At 47.0% G+C, this 20395-nt stretch overlaps 1 protein-coding gene across 3 annotated transcripts; it reads right to left on the bottom strand.

Moving 5' to 3' along the window:
* Positions 1-1048: 1048 nt before the first annotated feature.
* On the bottom strand, positions 1049-18618 carry fbxo34 (F-box protein 34). 3 transcript variants are annotated; one of them, XM_083682927.1, is made up of 3 exons: positions 18358-18618; positions 8431-8653; positions 1049-4631 (listed from the first exon to the last, which is right to left on the bottom strand). In XM_083682927.1, the coding sequence occupies exons 2-3, from the start codon at positions 8520-8522 to the stop codon at positions 2294-2296; spliced, it is 2430 nt and encodes an 809-aa protein (XP_083539053.1). In that variant the 5' UTR covers positions 8523-8653; positions 18358-18618; the 3' UTR covers positions 1049-2293. The 3 variants fall into 3 exon arrangements, with proteins under 3 accessions (XP_083539053.1, XP_083539054.1, XP_083539055.1); XM_083682928.1 differs by lacking the exon at positions 18358-18618 and adding an exon at positions 14501-14720; XM_083682929.1 differs by lacking the exon at positions 18358-18618 and adding an exon at positions 11711-11747.
* Positions 18619-20395: the final 1777 nt, after the last annotated feature.

Genomic DNA, 20395 nt, shown 5'->3' on the forward strand with positions numbered 1-20395 from the left:
ATTCAAAGGCCACCCAATCAAAAAAAAAAAAAACTAAAACAAACAAGAGCATGTATACACATGAACACACACACACAATTTCAGGAGGCACATATGTGACAGACCATGTTCATATATAATAGGACCCTTTGATACTGTACATGTCTCACCCTGCAATTTTAAAGTGGACAGTACAGATAATTTGTCTGGAGAAGTGCCAGTTTGGCGTTGATAATTACACAAGGAGGGTACATTTCCCTCAAAATGTCTGCCTCATCCACTCTCACGACTCCACCAGAACTACTTCTCACTCACAGCATGATATTGTGGATCAGGGGAGGCTGGTGGAGGTAGAAAGCGGAGGACATGCTCATTGTAATGTATGGAACGGAATGAGGAATAGTACAGTATCAAACAAGTTTGATACCATTCCTCATTACATACATTACAATGAGCCCGTACTGAGATTTCACCCTCCACCAGCCTCCCCTGGCGGATACATCTCCATTGTGCAGTGGTGCTTTTGTTCAACCCAACCCTCCCTAACCATGATCCCTACCCACAGTGACAGGCAGGCCTACACTCTTACAGCCCTCAGTTGTGAAGAACACAAGATTGATGTACGTTTAAATGTTCTTTATTTAATGACATCAAGGTTTGGAGAAAAAAGAAAAGAACAGAGATCACCCTTTCTTTCCATTAAGGCTAGAATCCCTCCGTATCCATCCCAGAGTCAAGAACAATCATATTTCATGTTACGTAACATTTACACTTCCTTTCAAGATAAAGATAGCCTGTTCCCAGCAGGGGAGGCTAGTGGAGGTAGAAATTGGAGGATGGGCTCATTGTAATGCATGCAACGGTATAAGGAATGGTATCAAACACGTGTTTGATACCATTCCTTATTCCGTTCCATGCATTACAATGAGCCCATCCTCCAATTTCTACCTCTACCAGTCTCCCCTGGTTCCCAGATATGCACACGCTTAAGGAGTTGGCTAAAGCACAGACATCTGGGAGCGAGCTAGGATACAGACACAGAGCAAAAGGTAGAACAGTTAGCAAAACCTCCAAGAATGCAGTTTATTGAAGTAAAATGCCTTTACAGACAGAAAACAGCAGGGATAGTATACAACAAACCTTTTAAAAAGAAAACTGGGGCTAACTTTCCAAGAGTCGACCATTATTTTTCCATTGCAATCAATCCTGATATTCTTTTTTCTCAAGCTGTCCAGTTGAAGTCATGTAAGACACATTGACAGACACTGAGGTGAAGTTTTCCCACTTAAATGTTTCCCTTCAAGAAAACACAGCATCATAAAAGGAGATATCATATTGACATTTAAGAATGGTAGAGAATAAAGCACTGCCAGTGGCCAAGCCTGTTTAGGTTACAGCGGTTATACAGTCGGCCCTCACTGTAGAACATCAACACCCAATTCATAAATATATACATGACAGGGTAAAAATAAAGGTGTTTTATTTATTTTACCAAAGATAAATGCATTCAAGTCATATACTGGTGCTGTGATTCTGTCACCCTGTTTTGATATAGGACTCTGCACTATGTACAAATGTAAACACAAGTTCCAATCAAACCACATAACAAGCCACACCCCACTATACGAAGCCACACCCCCTCCATTGCAGACACAGGAAGTAACACAGGGGAACTGGGATGTGGGTGGGGCTATTTTCACATTTCACTCTAAATGGGGGCCCTACAGCCAAGTATCCACTTAAACAAAGACGTCAGAGTAAATCACACTTGTTGGTGGGTACACTGCATAAAGCTGATAGGCTTGCCTTGACTGAAATAGCCATTCAATGTAAACGGATCAATGAATAAGAAATATGGCCAAGGGACAAGTGAAGAGAAATCTTACTAAAGCATCACTCCTCAACTGTGCTGTACTGTGGATAAATGCTGATGCTTTAACCAAAAACGTTGAAGCAAGTAAATACCCTGACGGAATTCTATGAGGATTTGAGAATTCTTCACGGGCTAAAGTGCTGACAATCTCAGAGGATCTGAGGGTGGGGTTGGGGTAGGAGATGGTGCGTCAGGGCAGGACAGGGGTGGCTGGGTAGGGGGGCAGGGAGTGGTAAAAGGGGGAAGAGAATCAGCAAATTCCTCATCATCAGTTTCAGCAACCATGTTGCACTCAGATTCCCCACAGGTAAATGCACATGCGCATATGGCAACACATAGGCACACACACACACGCATACACAACACACACACACACACACACACAGCCCTTATAGGCAAAAACAAAGCGCACAGCAGTCCTCTCCTGTGTCCCCGGCACCACTACGCCGCCTCCTCCTCAACCTCCCTGGGTTTCTTATAGATTGGCATGTTGATACTGTGGAAGGCGGGGACCCAGCGGTTGTCATGTAGACCCACGTTGCAGCCGGCTGTGTCTTTGTGGGAACCATGGCAACACATCCAATAGCCGGGTCCGTAGGGCAGGGCCTGGCAGTAGGGCTTGTGATGCCAGCGGCAGAGCGACACGTCGCCGCGACAGTAGCGCTTCTTGCACTGCTTACAGGGATCGTCCTTGTAACGTGGGTCGCAGACCCAGCGGGAGTCGGCGGGCCGCACCCCGTAGCTCTCAATGATGAACTTGAAGTAGTGGCAGGTGCACTTGAGGGCGGCCAGAGTCTGTGTGGGCAGCATGCAGAAGATCTTGACCATGATATGGTGGGGCAGGAAGGCCAGGTACTGCTGGGGCTCCAGGAGGAGCTGGATCTTGAAGCGCATCTCCAGGAACTCGTGGGACACCAGCCGGCGCAGGGGGAAAGGCACAGGCTCCCGGCTGAGAGCAACGCTCCCCTCCTCCCTCTCTTCTTCTTCTTCTTCTTCTCTCTCCTCAACGTGCAAATGAGTTTCAAAGAGTAGAGAGGAGTCAGGAGCAGCAGCAGAAGGCTCACAGAGGGTCTTGGAGAGGGAAGAGTCTCTGGTGGTGTCCTGGGGTACATGGGACTGGCTCTGGGCCTGGGCAGTGTGTGTGTGAGGGTGTGTGTGTTGCTCTGACACAGCAGGCTGGGAGGAAGGGTGTGAGAAGAACAGCATGCCTGGGAGAGGCTCCTCACACAACCTGCTGCTTCCAGGGCTGGCCTGCTCACACTGGGGCTGGAGCTGGAGGTCCTGTGCTACCTCTACAATACTGTCCTCTAGCTGACCTGGGCCTATTGCCTTCTCCTCTGGTTCTCTGGCCTGGATGGAAGCTCCACACCCAGACTCCAAGCTGTGAGAGGGCAAGGCAGGTTCTGAGGAGGGGGAGGAAGCGGCCCACTCACAGGGTGAGCTGCAGGGTTTGTCCGTGAGGCTAGCTGGGCCTTCTGAGGGACTGGCTGGGATGGCAGGCACCCTGGGGATCTCCTCCAGCCTGTTCTCAGGCTCTGTCAGGGTAGGTGGCGGTTGGGCAGCGGCAGAGCAGGCGTCCGCCCCAGCTAACAGCACCCGACCCACACTCCTCCTCAGGCTGTTGTTGCGAGACAGATCCCCTCCTTCCCTCGAGCTCTGCCTCTTCAGGCACTCGGACTCCAGCTTGGCAACCATGTCCAGAACCCTCACGCTCTCGCCATCCTCATCCGACCGACCGTCTGGGCTATCCAGGCCCGGTGCTGGGGGGTTTCCCAGAGATAGGGTCAGGGGCAGCGACAGCCCTTTAGATAAGGTGATGCTAGTGGAGCTACGCAGAGAGACGGGTTTTGAGTCTATTGTTGTGTCCGTGGCCCTCTGCTCTAGGAAGGCCACCATCTCTACTACCGATAGGACCTTTCCTCTCTCCTCGCCCCCCTCTATCTTGCAGCTCTGCTCCACTGACACCCCACACGGTGGGACTCTGGGAGCCGGGCTGAGGGGCATCAATGCTGGGTTGTCCTCAGGGGGGCTGGGGCTCTGTGGCTCGGGGGGTCTGGGTTTACTGTCCTGGTGGGGGCCAGACCTCCGCCTCCTCTTGGCCACCGAACCATCACTCTTCTCCCAGCAGCCTTTGGCCTTCATGGACACGGTCCGCACCGCGTTGGGGTTTTCCTCCGCATCTGGCGTCGACTCCCTTTCCCCGTCGATGCTGCTGTTGGTGCGGCTGCGCTGCTGCGAGGCGAAGATGGCAATCTTCTCCTTGGTGTTGCCGGGCTTGATGACGGCCCAGATGTCCAGGGGACCCTCTCCATCCTCGGCCTGGTAGAGGCTGAGCTGGGCCTCGTTCTCTGAGCCTGTGGTGGCCAGGAGCACCAGGGAGCTGGTGAAGGTGGCTTGGCCTGGGGGACCGGAGCCTGATCCTGGGGAGGCCTTTGTGGCCTTACGGGCCCAGGTACTGTGGAAGTCTCCACTCAGCCTGGAAGTAGGTCCATTGCTATTACTGTTGGTGTTGTTGTTGGTGGTGGTGGTGGTGCTGTCACAGCAGAGGGTATTGGTGGAGATGACACTGAGGGGGTACCGGCCGCTGCCCAGGCCGTTGTTCGACGAGCCCACGCGAGTCGGTCGGACACCCCACTCAGTCCGTAGCGCCCCCTGTTGGCTGAGGCTGAAGTTGACGCTGACGTGCAGGCCTCTCTGGTTGTCCTGGCTGGGCTCCAGGCGAAGCTCACTCTTCTGGAGCAGCTGTTTGGGGTATGGCTTGAGGTGCATGGCTGCAGACCTACGAAGAGGAGAGAAACAGAGAGGGTTTGTTATTGTGCAGTAAATATATGCAGGTGAGAGGTGATAGTGTAAACAGGTGTAGTGTGTGGGTGGAGGGGGAGACAGATATTGGGAGGGAGGAGGATAGAAGAGAGCACAAGAGTGGAATAGAGAGACAAAGACGTAGCAAATCTATATTCAACAAAGTACAGAACTACAGAGTCATTACAACTCTTTCCATTCTAGTGGAGCTCTTACCATGTAACAGGAGTATTTGAAGGATCAAAAGACTAGGCTAGGCTAGCTCTAGCAGTCTGTACTCTGCAGATGGAGAGGAGAGGTAGGCCAGCTCAAGCTGTCTGTACTCTGCAGATTGAGGGCTAGGCTAGCTCTAGCTGTACTCTGCAGATGGAGAGGAGGGCTTGAGGAACAGCAGGGCTCTGGTCTTGGCACCCAGAGGTAGAGGCAAAGGAGGCCAGGGGAACGTTTACCCTGCCCTCAGCCAACATCTTTTCCTCTGGCTAAAAGCAAGCTCCCTTAGGAAAACACATGAACACAGTGGAAAAGTGCTGTGTTTGGAGACCAGCTACCTCAGCTCAGATTAGGGGTGGATTTAGTGTCGAGTATGCACCATTAGCTATCTTCTGTAGCTTATCTATTGGTTCTCTTTTTCCCCAAAGGTCAGAGTAACATCTTAAATGTCACAGAACCAGGTTGACAGGTGACCCTTTTTGTTTTGGATTACCCCCCCCCCCCCAGGGCCCTGTTTGCATACTTTAAAGTCCTTTCTTCCTCCCTTCATTGAGGTAGCTCATCTGATCTTACATGATTGGATTGGTCAAAGCAAGCTCTCCATTGCATTGCTTTCAACAATCACATCAGATCAGAGATTACTTCAAGGCAGGGAGGAAGGAAGGATGCATTGAAAGAGTAATCAAACAAGGTCTAAAGCATGAGTTTATGGGGATGTGAGGGTGTGTCACACTGAACCTGATCACTGGCCCTGCTGTTCCCCCAGCCTCCCTCCCTCCTCTGTCAAACACTAGGCTGGCTGTTCCCCCTGCCTCCCACCCTCCCTCCTCTGACATAATGGGAGCAAAGCTGCTGAAGACCAGACACAGCTGGGCCGTTACACAAGCTCTCAGCTGACCGAGTCACACACACACACACCCACGCGCACACACTGTCGCACAATCTCACACCACACACGGCGGCAGCCACAGTGGGACAGACACAGACCTAGCTCTCAGCTCACAGGCACAAGTGCATATAAGGCATTCTTCACTGCAGCCCTGGAGCTCTGATAATGGGGGACAGGGGGGTGATGCGGGTGCAGCTCACGTGACCAAATTGGGGGTGGCATGCAGGGAGGTGTGCGTGTGTGTAGGTGTGTGTGTGTGTGTGTGTGTGTGTGTAGGTGTTAGAGGACAACAAGGGGACTGCAATGCAAAAGGCACTGTTTTCTAGGGGTGGGGTTGTATGGCTTCATCTACTCATTGGCTAGCTAGAGTGCGTCTGTGTGAAGCCTGGAGCCAAGTAGAGAATTGCAGTTGTTGTGTCCTTGAAAGGCCTGCAGCCCCTGCCTCTCCCTCTCTCCTTTCGTGTTTTCACTGCTCTATGGAGACCAGTAAGAGAATTGATCTGTCAGGTTAGTGTCAGATTGCCTGGCTGTCGCTGTGGACTTGGGGGCACCACACACACACACACGATCATGTATCCATGGCAGCTGGTACATTTACACTTCCTGGCATCAGACCCATGTAACTTCCTGGGTTTTAACAACATGACCTTGGCACATGCTCAATAGGTGCTACTCTTAGGGGTTAGATAGTTTCATCTGGGGCATGTTCAGATGGGGGGGGGGGGGGGGGGGGGGGGTTAGAGATCGTTTCTTCTGGGGCCTGTTCAAGAGATTAGTGTTTAATCTGGGATCTGTCCAAGATGTTGCAACATTACAAAACATTCAGAGAGACATTAACTGTGTAGAACAGGTATGATACCCTATTCTGATATGCCAGACACTTATGTCAGTACTCCACATTATATTCTTAATCTGCAACGTCGTTATATGAACTACCAAATATGAACTATTCACCTCACTAAACACTGCTGGTCTCCATGTCCTTTACCACACACAGAGAAGAGCCCAGTTGAAGACCGTAATCATTACCATAAATCTATCTAAGAGCTCCTGGAAAGAACAGGCTGTGTGTACTCTGGCTGGTAGTTAGCCATTAGCTATAGACAAGACGTCAACAAAAGGTACTAAAAAAGGGGAGGCTGGTGGAGGTAGAAATCGGAGGACGGGCTCATTGCAATGCATGGAATGGATTGAGGAACGGTATCAACAGTGTTGAGATACCATTCCTCATTCCATGCATTACAATGAGCCCAACCTTTACCTCCACCATACTCCCCTGGTGTACCCTGACTGGAAGTTAGCCATTAGCACAAGATGTCTAAAAGCTTAAGTGTGTTCCATTGACATCACTGGTGTCATCAGCCATTTTGTCCATCAGGCACTAAACAAAAGAGTTCCAGGAACAGAAAGCGATGCCTGGCCTGGACAGGAGCCAGCTCTGGTGGAACTACTCTGTCTGTCTGTCTGTGTGTGTGTGTGTGTGTGTGTGTGTGTGTGTGTGTGTGTGTGTATACTGCACGTGTGAGGCAAACATATAGAGCAGACAACACTGACTCCCTGCTCTAGGGACACCCACACCTGTTCTACACAATATATTTCTATCTGAAAGTTCAGTAATGTTGCAGACTCATGTACAGGTCCCGTGTTACAACAGTTACTCACTATTACACCACCCTTCCGAGCAGCACCCCCCCCACACACACACTCCACCACCCATTGTAAGCTCAGACTTTCCTCAAAGGCCCCCCTGTGCCAAAACCAACATCAGAGCTAATAGCAGTTGGAGGGGGAGAAGTACAACTAGCATTATGTAAAATCAAAACAAGCGGGACCTGGAGCACAGAGAGGCACAACAGACGGGTGAGTCATACGGTTCTGTAGGGCTCTGATGGGGTGAGCTCATCGCTCATACCCAACCCAGCTCCAATTTAACTACATCTCTCTTTCACTCTTTTTTTCACTCTTTTCTCCTCCTCCTCTTCCTCCCCCTCTCCCCCCTTTCTCAAGTCCATGACATCTCCTCCTGCCCCATAGGGGGGCTGCCTGCCAGGGAACAGGTCCAACTCCTCTAAAGTCAGGGATGATGTCATCGGAGCAGAGCAATCACTGAGTGGTCTGTTGAGGTGTAATTAGGCTATGGTGGTGCAACACTTCCTGCGGTAGAGGGGGTCCTAGCATAGTGTGTGTGTGTGTGTGTGTGTGTGTGTACTACACGAGTCTCCACATGTGGTTCTCTATAGCTTGGCATAAACAAACGGGCCGTCATTGTAAAGACATGAGGAGATCTGGGAGGGAGGGAGTAAAGGAAAGGGAGGGAGGGAGGGAGGGAAGGGGGGATAGTGTACCAATAAATGTGTTTTGCAACTTTGGGAAAGTCCAGAGCTAGTCATACTGGACACTCCCACCATTCAAACAACCATTTACCTGCTGTCTGCTATCCCAGGGAATGGCAGACAGTCTGGTTCAGTGTGGGTGGATCCAACGACACATTTTGAATCGCCCCCTGACCCCTACATCTACCCCTGATAAATTGTAAAATATCCCCCCCCCCCCCCCCAAAAAAAGACCATCATAAAGCAAGGTAAAGCAACGTTTAAACAGGGCGCTAAGTGTCCATTTGGAATTCAGAATTCTCAACGGTGAAAGTGCAATTGGGGAGAGGGGGGGCGTGGCTTACCTCCAGACTGACTGCCGGTTGGATGGTGGTTTCCTAGGTTTCCTGTGAGAGGCGGCTCTGCAGCAACTCAAAGGTTGACATTTCTCAGACATTCATTCAGCTCCTCCCCCCCCCCCCCCCCCAGGTCCAGAGTGGCGTGGCGTCTCGTTGTCTCCCACAATCCTCCTCTATTTCTCTTCTGCAGGTCAATCTGATGACCTCACTGCTAAGGGTCACACCCACACTACAGGGAAACATAAGAGACACAGAACACACAGTTCAAAACAAGACCACCACACACAGAGAACGTGTGCTTATGTTTAGCTAATGACATTTGAGACCCAGTGACAGAGGGGACATGCTTGTGTCAGGGGAGGTAGAAATCAGGACACAGGCTCATTGTAATGCTGGAATGGAATATATAGTATCATACCATTCCTCATTCCATGCATTACAATCCTCCGTTTTCTACCTCCACCAGCCTCCCCTCGTGCATGTTTAGCTAGCTAATCACATTTGAGACCCAGTGTTTCACAGCTCCCCCCCCCCACATACGACTAGTCAAGGACCTCATGATTGGTTGAGTAGTTGACTCAGGTGTGATAGGGCTGAGCTGGAACACAATGTGCCACCCTTGGTAGGTACCTAGGAGCAGAGTTGAGAAACACTGGTCTAGACCACCTCAGACACAGAACAGGTGTGTGTATGTTTATGCTATTCCAATGTACCAATTCGATTATCTAACCAGTGAGTCACCAGCGACTCAACAGCAATTATAGTGAATCGCACCATGAACAACGTTCTGACAGGGAGCCAAACTAAACAGGCCTAACCAAGCCGCTCTATGGGAGATTGAGTGACAGACTTGGCAGAAATAACATTGAATTACTGTAGGAAGAAGTTGCTCAGTAGATTCAGTACAGTAGCCTAGGCCTAAATATCGTGAATAGTGAATTACGGCTAGATAGAGTGTAAGGATGGGTTCGAGTAGTCATTCGCTGGCATCCAAACCGATTAAAATAGGTAGAAATCGATGATTCGAAAAAGACCACTTTTCCTTAAACTTTCAGTGGCACAACTGGAGCAAGCCACTTGGATGAAATGAGACAAATCTCACAGACAACAGAAGCAGACCCTGCTATTTCATTCCTTCACTGTCACCATCAAATCACTCCTGGTGGGCTGGTCAAGCATGAGCTCTGCAGTCATAAAAAAATATATATATAAATAAAATGAGCAAAATTGAAATTGTTTGGTTGAATTTATGCACCACGGTATGGGGTCAATTACTCAACCCTTGCAACCATCAATTAATTGATTACCAAAAACTTGAGTCGGACCCATCACGAATGGATGTTATGCAAGCTTAAACTGGAACTTTCCTTTTAACAAAAGCAGACACAGGCAAAACAAAAACCAGAGCCTTGCCAAAGTTAGTGTTGTTTTCACCTTCCCCTTTCAATACCTTTCTTTCATATCCCCTTCTCTGATGTGCAATCTCTACATCTGCCAGACAGCCCCAATACAAATACTACTCCTATCATTCCTATCAATGGAACAGCCCCTTGAATCAACCACATACAAACAAAGACTAGGCTATTATATCAAATGAAGATCCCCCCCCCCCCACCCACCACTGATAACACAAAAGGCTAAAATTAGCCCTGCCAGGCCCTGAAGTAAATTCTCTAGCTTTGACCAATCAGAAGAAAACACATGAAAGGGGCTACAAAGGCAGTGTGTAGCATGGAGGCAGGCTACATCTAAAGACTTCACAAAATGATTGAAACCAGTCCAAATGGTTTAAAGGCATGGCAGGCCAGGGTAGGGTTCAGTACACACACACACCAGAGTACAGTACATACTGTAGCTTCACAGTGAGCCAACAACAGAAGAGTGTGAGATGGAAACATGGACATGCTCCTTCCTGCGTCCTCATTGGCCGGTCGGGGGAAAACAAGAGCCCAGTTTGTTTTCAAAGAGATATGTCAGCCATGAAGACCAGATAAGCCTGAACAAAAGCTGCTTTGGGAACAGTGGCCAAGGGACTGGGATTGTGTGCGTGTCTGTGAGAGAGAGAGAGAGAGAGAGAGAGAGAGAGAGAGAGAGAGAGAGAGAGAGAGAGAGAGAGAGAGAGAGAGAAAGTGTGTGTGTGTGTGTTACCATCACTTGGCTCTCAAGAACGGACAGTCACGGACAGCACTCCCTGGTACTGGCATAATTTAATCGTCCCTACCAGGCCGACTAATTATGGATGGAAAAGGGTGATTCAAATCCTAAATGTTATGCTACACTCGAGGTACTTGAGTGCACAGAGCGGTAGTGTTTGTAATTCTGACAGCTGAGCAACTGAATCTGAATCGAAGTCTCTTAATGCATAATCTTTACACTATATACAATGTGCAATGTATGCACAGGCCGACCTAGTAAATCAACTGTGTTGACATCAACTTCAGGGCCTACAACAGTGGCACAAGTTGGTGATACAGTACAGACGATAGACAATTACCTTTTCGATTGGCCGATATGTAGGCTAAATCAATCACCAGGACAGATACCTGCAGGGAGGTTAGACTAGATGCCCTTGCAGGAGATAAGGGACTGCAGCAGTAGTTCAATGCTTCTCTGGCTCTGCACATCTCCGATAGTGAATGTAGTCTGAGGCTTATCCTCCCGATATGAAAGCACTGGGAAAGGTCTAACAACAATGTCTAAGTACAACACACACACACACACACACACCTAGGCGTAGGCCTTTTGCTTCTCTTCAACAGCAGTTTGTCTCAGCAATGCCAAGTATTAGAAAATGGCTTGACTGCATAGCTAACCATGTACAAAAGGCCAAGCATTACAGAACACACAATATTAATATGACCTCGTTTCCAGAGACACGGAATCCCTTGCTGCACATCCCAAGAACAATCGAGGACAAAAGTGGGTGGGAGCACTACCCTACATGTTCTCTTGCAAAACTTCAAATGTCCTCATTTATTTTCCATCCATTTTCTCCCAGCTACTGAAAATTATAAATCAACAGAAATATGGTCGGAATCAATCTGAACTTCATAACAGCTAAAACCACAATATGCTGAAAATGCAATAGGTCTACGCCATTAGTTTGAATCCAGCCTTGCTCACCCAGACTCAAGCTACAATCAAAACAAAATCAAATTGTACCAGACTACAAGAACTGCTGATGTAAGACAGAAAATGCATCATACAATCTCTTGATAAATAGTTCCACAGAGAAATATCATTTTCTATCCATCTGTGAGAGAGAGAGAGCGAGAGAGAGACTTACATGGTTCCTCCACATTCTTCTGCAGAGGCGTTTTCTCCTTAGATTCCTGACAAGAAGAACTCAATGTTACACTGTTGCCCATTGTGGGCTGCCTGCGGCATCTAAAGAGTCAGTGGGTGGATGTGTGTATGTGCAGGCAGGAGAGTGGAATGGATAGTAAAGTGCACACTTGAATCCTGTCTCTCTCTCCCTCTTCCCTCGTACATACAGCACGTGGTTAGACTGGTTGGACTGACAGACACCTGGAGAGCTTCACCTAAACAGCTGCCATTGGCCACCGAGCCCTGCTGCGTCTCCCCTTACAGACACGTGTGTGGCTGCCGGGGGGAAATCAACACTGGGGAAGTCTTGTGGTGAGCCAATGAGCAGCCTGAACCCTCTTGTGTCTATATATGGCAGATAATCAATAGTTTGCGAATGCCTGTCAAGGAGAGTGGGCCCTCGGTCTCCTGATTATGGTAGGTGTCAGATTCTGCCTCTCCACTCAACAACATGCACACTCGTACACAGCCTGGGACACTTGTAAACACATTGAGCCTACTGACTCTTACACACACGCACACACACACACACGCACACACACACACACACACACACACACACACACGGTTTCAGTCCCATGACTAGTCGAGGGAGACAAACAGGACACCCTGAATGACACCGAGGTCCGCAGAGCAGCATATCCAACGTCAACTCATCTGCAACTCCTCCAAGACTGTCTTCTATCTAGAATACGACAATCTCTGCATTACTCTAGAATCTCTGCAGAAGGTTCCTATTGACAACATGGCTGTCCTGTTCTTTCACAAGGCACTTCCCTCTACCTGATGTTACTCAGGGTTTCCATCCAAACACAATAGTGCTTCCACACAGTGTAGTCAGTAGAGGAGGGGTGGAGCTGCTGCTGATGCCCGTTCCAAGCACTCATGGACAACAAGTGCTATAAGTGCAACGGAGACCAGTCGCTGTTCACGGCTTTACAAGGAGATCTGAACGGACAGTTCAGAACAGAACAGAACATCCAAAAACCTAGTAAAACATCCTGCTATAAATCAGGACACAGACAAGGGAGCCATTTTAATAGATTCTGGACGTCTACAAACCTGCTTTCCTGTTCTCAGCATCACTGCATCATTACCGCAACACCTCATAAAGAAGCTGTCCGTGCGCTTTGTGCATTTTACACAGGGCACACGAGGCCAAAGCACACAGCATCCTCACCACACCGGCACTCACAGACCAGGGAGGCTGGGTACATACGCTGACCCCAAGGCTCTAGTCAGTAGAGCGACAACTATGCTCTCAACATCGCACGCACACGTGCTGCGCGCTCTGAGCCCAGCAGCAAATCTGTACTTTAGCTACAATAGTGCATGCATCATGGTATGACAACCAATCAAATGAAAGCTTAGTCATAGGAGTTGTTAGATACAAATCTGGAGCCAGGCTTCTCCAGCATCATAACTATGATGCAACCATGTGATTAAGTCGCCTACTATCCAATGTGTCAGCATCATGAAACAGATTTGGAGATGATAATCTCTCTCCATCTCTCTGATCTCTCATGATAACATGCCTCCATGACACAAACACCATAACAACCCACTTTCCCTACTTGTAAACTACTGTAGTTCAGTAGCCAACAGGGCATTATTTGGCTACATGATGAGACTAAGACATTACAAAAAAAAAAAACAGAGCTCACCTCCTTTACACAGATTCACTAGTATCAATAACAACCAATCTGCAAACCAAGCCCACAGACCGAGGGCCTCTTCTTACCCAACAAGGCACGTCCTGAATTCCACACTCCCACTGAGAAGTTCCCACCTATCAAGTAATTGCTTTCGGGGGGCTGTGAAGAGCTAGAGAGGATGAGTGCTTGCATGCAGGGTAGGCTGAAGTCTGTCATCCAATCTGCTGTGCCAACTGAAGCACCAAGCTACCGCCTGCCCCTGACCCCACCAGACACCAGGAATAGCAACAAGCAGCACAGGAGTCACTCTCACACATACCCCCACACAGCCCACCCGGTGTGTCACAACCCCCCAGCCATTCTGCTCATTGGAGAGGAGTATTAGTAGAAACCCAACCAGCACAACACATGTTTGAGTGGAGGGAGAGAGACAGACGGACCTACAAGACAGAAGAACTTAAACCTGTTGAGTTACGTCAAGACTGGGCCACTTTCTCCCCCCCAGAGAAACCAGATCCTCGTTTAGTATTAACACACCTTGTACAAACAACCTTCCCTGTTCTCTTACTGAGCGGATTCCTTCCCATCGGGAACCTTTTCAGTCTTACATCGACCATTCAAAGCCCTTTACTAAAGCCTTCCTTGTGTTACAGTAGTCAGACATCCCACTACACCATACAGACTGTAGTCTGTAGCCTAGGCCTCCTGTCCTCAAAACACAGGCATTTTACTAGGCCCATCTCTTTGTGAGATTTGTGTAACATGAAATCACAATTGCCTCCCATTCAGTATTCCCAAAAATGAATCTGTGTAAAGAAGAGAGAGCCATGTTGGAATGCACTGAACCCTAAAGGGGACAAAGAGCATGCAGGAGCCTGCACGCACATAGGTCTAGGCCTATACAGTACGGTAAAATCCAGTCTCGATGCAAAGAGAATAAGTATTAGGTTTCCATAAACTGGCTTTTGATGTGATGAAGACATGCCAAAAAGGACTTAGGCTAACAGCAAGGCTATGATTCACACAGTTTGGAGATTCATAAATCAATCATTCATAGTCAAACCTCAAAAAATCAAAGTATGAATCGTACTCACATAATTAGGCCTAGTACTCGTACGTTATGGCCAAATGGAAAGTGAGCTACACCACAGCTGAGTGTTGTTGTTCTCCAGGGTGACTTATTGGGGCTCAGAGGGAGGAACGGCGAGCCGACGCAGCAGCGAGAGGGAGGCAACAGGATTAAAAAGCCACTTATCTGAAAGACAAAAGCTTGTCACAACCTGTTGCTCTCGCCTCCTCTCCTCTCCCACTCCAATTTCTCTTCAAAGGGCAATCAAAAGCTTGTTCTGCCTGGTAGGAAACACCTTATGCGGCATAGCGAGAGGGTGTCCCTAGCTAGGCACTGATCTGTAGTCAGTTTTTGTGTTTCTCTCTCTACCTTAGCCTACTGGTTCAGGTTAGGATTTTTTGTGTGTGTGTGTGGGGGGGGGGGGGTAATCTGATCCTAGATCAGCCACAGCGCCTCAGGGCAACTTCACAATGGAAACACCTTCTGCGTTGAACACAACTCTCCTGCTATACGACTCCTTTTACAGACTAGCCCAACAGGTTTCTGACACTTCTGGGCTGTCCAGTTGTCAGACAGGACTGCCTTGGTTGGATGGATCACACACTCTAACAGGTGTTAAAAGGAACTCACAGGAACATTAGGACAACTGCACTTGACAACGCAGAGGGCCTCTCATCAATAGTTCATAACAAGCAAGGCCAGAGGCTATCTCTTCCAGAGTTGATTGATGAATGGGGGATTCTTCCCCCCAGTGAACGAACAAACAAACCTATGCACTGCATGTCTTTACACATGGCAACTATTGCTCAATGCCAGTATTTGTTGAGCTTATTTCAAATATTCAATACTTTTGGTCGACCTTTCTTGAACATGCTGAATCTGACGGTGCTAGCTTGATTTCCATAACGCAACGTCAAGCAGCTCATCACAAATCCAGATTGTCAATGCAGCCTTGTCAAGTGATGACAATGATAACACACAAGATAATGTGACTGACTAAGGCCTTAAAGGAGCAGGGCGTAAGTTGGTCGGAAATCTGTCACCTCCGGCCATCACAGCTAAATTCTGTTCAAAGTTCTAAACAACAACATCCTCCCTAATAATAATAATAATAATAATAATAATAATAATATAACCCCCCCCCCCCCCCGAAATTGACGTGCAGTGTCAGATATTATCTGTTGTGTTTCTGCATGCGCACACAATTCAAAGAGGCAGCCACCAGAGGTGAGTCCTCTCCCCTAGAACATCCCTGGCAGTAACATATTTAAACCGAGTGTCAGGTAGGACACTCCATTTTAGAAAGCACGTTTTCCCGGAGCAAAACAGCATCCGTAAATTCAATATTTCATCTCAATCCCCAATGGCTACAGAATAAACAGTCATTACAATCATTAGGAAGCTTTTCGAAAGCTTTTGAATGTTACATACTGGACTAACAGTAGTTTGGAGGTGTTATGAAGTAGGCCTAGTGCTGTTAAAACATTTAATCCAATGGAGACAACATCCACCCTAAAACATCTGTTCCAATGCCATGGGAGCGCCAAAACCCTACTCTGAACAATGACGACATCATCACCACCACTGTGATGTAATACCCAGCCAATCAAAACCCTACTCTGAACAATGATGACATCATCACCACCACTGTGATATAATACCAAGCCAAGCAACTGACTCGACGAGGGATACAACAACACTATGTTGGGAGACTAGTGAGCACCGTAGTAAACAACTGAAGAAAGAGAGGGTGGTTTTCACAGTTTCACCTAATGGCATAACATTACTGAAGAAGAAAACAGTGCCAATTCTGCTCAATTTAGCTTACTGGGTACTGTACATCCAACCTAGTTTGAACATAGCTGGTGCCAACACAGAACTAAAAGCCTGGACTGCACTGAACCAGCATTAGACCCACTAATAGGCTGCTCTGACACTCTGGACATTCTACTTCCCATAAAATACAAAGACGGGCCCTTTGAATCCATCAGCCTCTTGAAGACAACTGACTTGTTAATCACAGGCCAAGAGTTCAAAGTTTGCCTAAACAGTGTATTTGCAAGACAAACATAGTATAATCATGTGTGTGCAATATAACCTTTAGCCTCCAACGACAACAACAAGAAGTAACTGTTTACCCTACTTCCTCAAAAACATCTGCCATCTTAAACCACTCACTCAGTTTAATGGGAACTGCCGAACTTAAAAGCAAGAAACCAAGGTGATTCACCCCTATTACACAGGACAAAGACGCTCATTAAACACATACATTATTGAGTTTCTGTTGTTAGACCTGCCCTGCCTTAACAATAGAGAGACACTGACAGCTTTATATGAATTCTTGGAAAACACTGTCAATTATATCCAACCAGTAGTCTAAATGCTAGGCCTACTTTTAATATCATATCACCACCATAATTAGATGACCATCATCACTATGTTGTGTGACTGTGTTGAATAAGGGAGAAGAATGTGTGAAAATCATGGACAGAGGGCTAAAAAGCTACCTCTGTTATGCTTGTGGAGCTAAGGACATGACTGCAGTTTCAAGTCCCATGGGCCCTATTCTAGGCCTACTTTCAACAATCATTACGTTATCAACAAGGTATGGTTAGCCTACATTATGTGTTGCAGTGGAGGCTGGAGGAGGTAGAAATCGGAGGACAGCCTCATTGTAATGCATATAATAGAATGGGATAATGACACCATCCCTCATTCCATTCATTACAATGATCCCGTCCTCTGAGTTCTACCTCCACCAGCCTCCACTGATGTGTCGAATGAATGAGGTTCTTCATGGATACCGAGGTAGCCCTCTGTTATGGTATTTGGAGCTAAGGACAGGACTGCAGTTCCCAAGTCCCACGAGTCCTGTACTGTCCTTCAACTGACTTTCTCTGTTCATGTAGCACCAGCCAGCTTTGACAGCTGCTGAAATCCAGAGGACAAGATAAAAGACAACCTAACCCACCTAATACACAGTACTAGTTAACTTGTTCATAAATTAAGAGGATATTAACTGGCTATAGACAAAATCAGCATAGCAAGAGGCCTACAACCTCTTTAAATGAGATGGCTTGTGAGCTAACCCTCAATTTTAGATGAGTGACAATGAGGCCTATTCAGACGAGCATTTGATCAAATCATAATTATACCACCCAGTAATTCGTGATGTGCTACTCTGCCCTGATAAACAAGACTAAAATTGTCTTGTGACACGTACTGCTTGGGAACTAACCTGCCAAATTGTTAACAATTTAGAAGATAGCTAGCTAATTAACTTGACAGCGACCGAGATTTACATATAGGTTAATTACAAGCTGGATAAACCATAATGGCATATGCACCAGCGCTGGCAAACGTTAGCTTGAATAGAAAAGGCCTTTCCCATCCATGTACAGGCACGCAACGTCAAGGTTAGCTCAACTGTCCACCGTGCATAATAAATATGTAGCTAAATATTTCCATTCAGTAACACTTTATCTGATAAATACACATAAAATACAGAGTGGTCTGAGAGTGTGTTGTCCCCACCCACACACTGACTTCCCATGCAATTTAGCTGCTTGCAACAAGCACACTGTAAAAGTTACACTGAAAATGTAGCTAACTAGCTGGCTACATGCTGCATGCATTCAAAGTAATGTAATGGCTGGCTACATAGCTAGCACTTAGCTGACTAGTGAGTTCCGCTCAATATTCGGTGCACGGTGTGCGCGCTGGCAGGACAAACAATTAAAATTAACTGTCATTTACATTATCACACAAAAGAAACATGTATCGTTTCAGTCAATGTAAACTAGCTAGCATACTGCCAAAAGTAGCCAGCTTTGTCAAGGCATAGACACATACAGAGCACTAGCACTAGACATTCAAGCTGACCTGCCTGGGCGAAAACTCGGAAATAACTCGGTCTCCAATCCGCTTGCTGAAAAAAAAAAAGCACTCCCAATGCGAAGCAGCGCCGTCTCGGCTATTCATCCGAATCCTTCAAAGAAACTTCCATCGTTCCTAAAGTGATATGATGTTGATATGTGACATTAAATGAGTCAAACTGTCGTCCTTTCGAGGACGAATTCGTGCTGCTGCTCTGCCTGGCTACACACTGCGAAACTGCCCTACTCTGGCAACCGCTACGTCCACTGCTTGTTATAACGCGCGGCGTTCTGACGTTTTCAAACAATGAAGGGATCGAGTCCGCAAATGCGCGCGCGAGAGAGGCAGGGACATACTGTACTTCATGCATAAATGAGCAAATTAACACCGAGCGCCAATTATGTTTGACTATTGACACAACAGTAACCTTTTATGAACTACCTCTGATTAATCCAATGAGCCCTGGTGAGATTGAATTGCCCACCTGTTAGAAATGGTGTGGCAACAAACACCGATGATCATCACTTTGTGACATTAACATTTTTACACAAAATGAATGACAATGATAGCACTGGTAGCTGTTCTACCTGTTGACAGGTAAACTATTGCCTAGGGCTAAAACCAGGTGTGCAAGTTTATTAAATCCCACTAAAAAGGTGCAAAATAAAAAAACGTCCTAATAAAGTACAAGCCTTTATTAAGTTCACAGCAGTTTATACCTGGCTGCCTGCACAGAGCAGTGTTTGAATAATTAATCACAGCTGTCTTCAGTTTCCATCAAGACTTCCTAGTCAGTTTCCATCATTAAAAATGTATCACTGACCTGACTTCAGGACACTTGGGTGTCCCTTTTTCCCACAACACAAACACAGATGTCAGAAAAGCAAGTGCCAGCCTCCTCAAACCCAGAGGAATGTGATCTCTACACACACCTTGGCAGGGTTTGGTTGGAGCAGAGGGTGTAGGCTACTCACTGCACCCAAACTGAAAGGTCATCAATGAAAACTACTTAGATTAACATACATACAAAACCACACAATTATTACTTCCTCCTTCCTGATTATAACTCCCACATATGAGCTTCACACCTGTCTGTCTGAGTCTGACCTGTTTGTTTAGTAGTGTGTGTGTGTGTGTGTGTGTGTGTGTGTGTGTGTGTGTGTGTGTGTGTGTGTGTGTGTGTGTGTGTGTGTGTGTGTGTGTACGTGTGTCTTTGAGTATGGCTCTCCCTTGTGCCCCTCTTGTCTACCTGCCTGTTTGTTATTGGAGGGAAAAGAACCAACACTTATCAAGAGACATGGTCTGGTTGGCTGACTGATTATGTACAAGAGACAGACAACAGACAACAGACAGAGTATGACCAACAGACAGACAGACAGACAGACAGAGTATGGTCAACAGACAGACAGACAGACAGACAGACAGACAGACAGACAGGCAGATTATGGACAACAGACAGACAGACAGACAGACAGAGGCATGGTGGAAGTCTCTAGATATTTCTCTCTCTTGTGTCTACATGCATCTTATCAGTCTCTATACTGTTAGCTTCCAGTGCATGGCCTCAGGGCTGTGGAATGAGGAAAGAGCAGTAATGACCATTTTGAAGTGGAAGTGTACTGACAGGGCTGTTATTTGTGAGTTTAGTTATTTGCACATAAAAGAATGAAAGAAGAAACAACGAACAAGATACTAGTAAATCATAGTTGTACACACAAATGATATTCCATCTAAATATACTTTATAAAGTAAGAACTGAAGGTTGGTAATGTAAACAACAGAATTATCATTTGCTTTGGAAGACAATATAAAGATAACACATGACCAACCAGCGAGCTCTGGGAACTCCTGATTGCATATTTAAATGGACCCGACATAAGCAAAGGAGGTCTGAATTAAAGGATTTGATGGATAATACCCCTCTTAAACTAATGCAAGATAACGGTTCACGTTCAACTGTTACTACTTTTTGAAAGCTTGGATTCAACCATACTCTTTGTTGTTGTGTTCACTGTCTTTCAAATCTACTGAAAGTGTATACAAT

Source organism: Argentina silus (assembly GCF_951799395.1).
Source record: "Argentina silus genome assembly, chromosome: 13".
In the NCBI taxonomy this organism is placed as follows: domain Eukaryota; kingdom Metazoa; phylum Chordata; class Actinopteri; order Argentiniformes; family Argentinidae; genus Argentina; species Argentina silus.

Bases quoted from the DNA above. Each gene is read 5' to 3' on its own strand.
- fbxo34 (XM_083682927.1), bottom strand. From the start codon at position 8,522: ATGTCTGAGAAATGTCAACCTTTGAGTTGCTGCAGAGCCGCCTCTCAC. The intron at 4,632-8,430 runs GTAAGCCACGCC...TCCTCTTCGTAG, and splicing joins AACCGGCAGTCAGTCTGGAG to GTCTGCAGCCATGCACCTCA.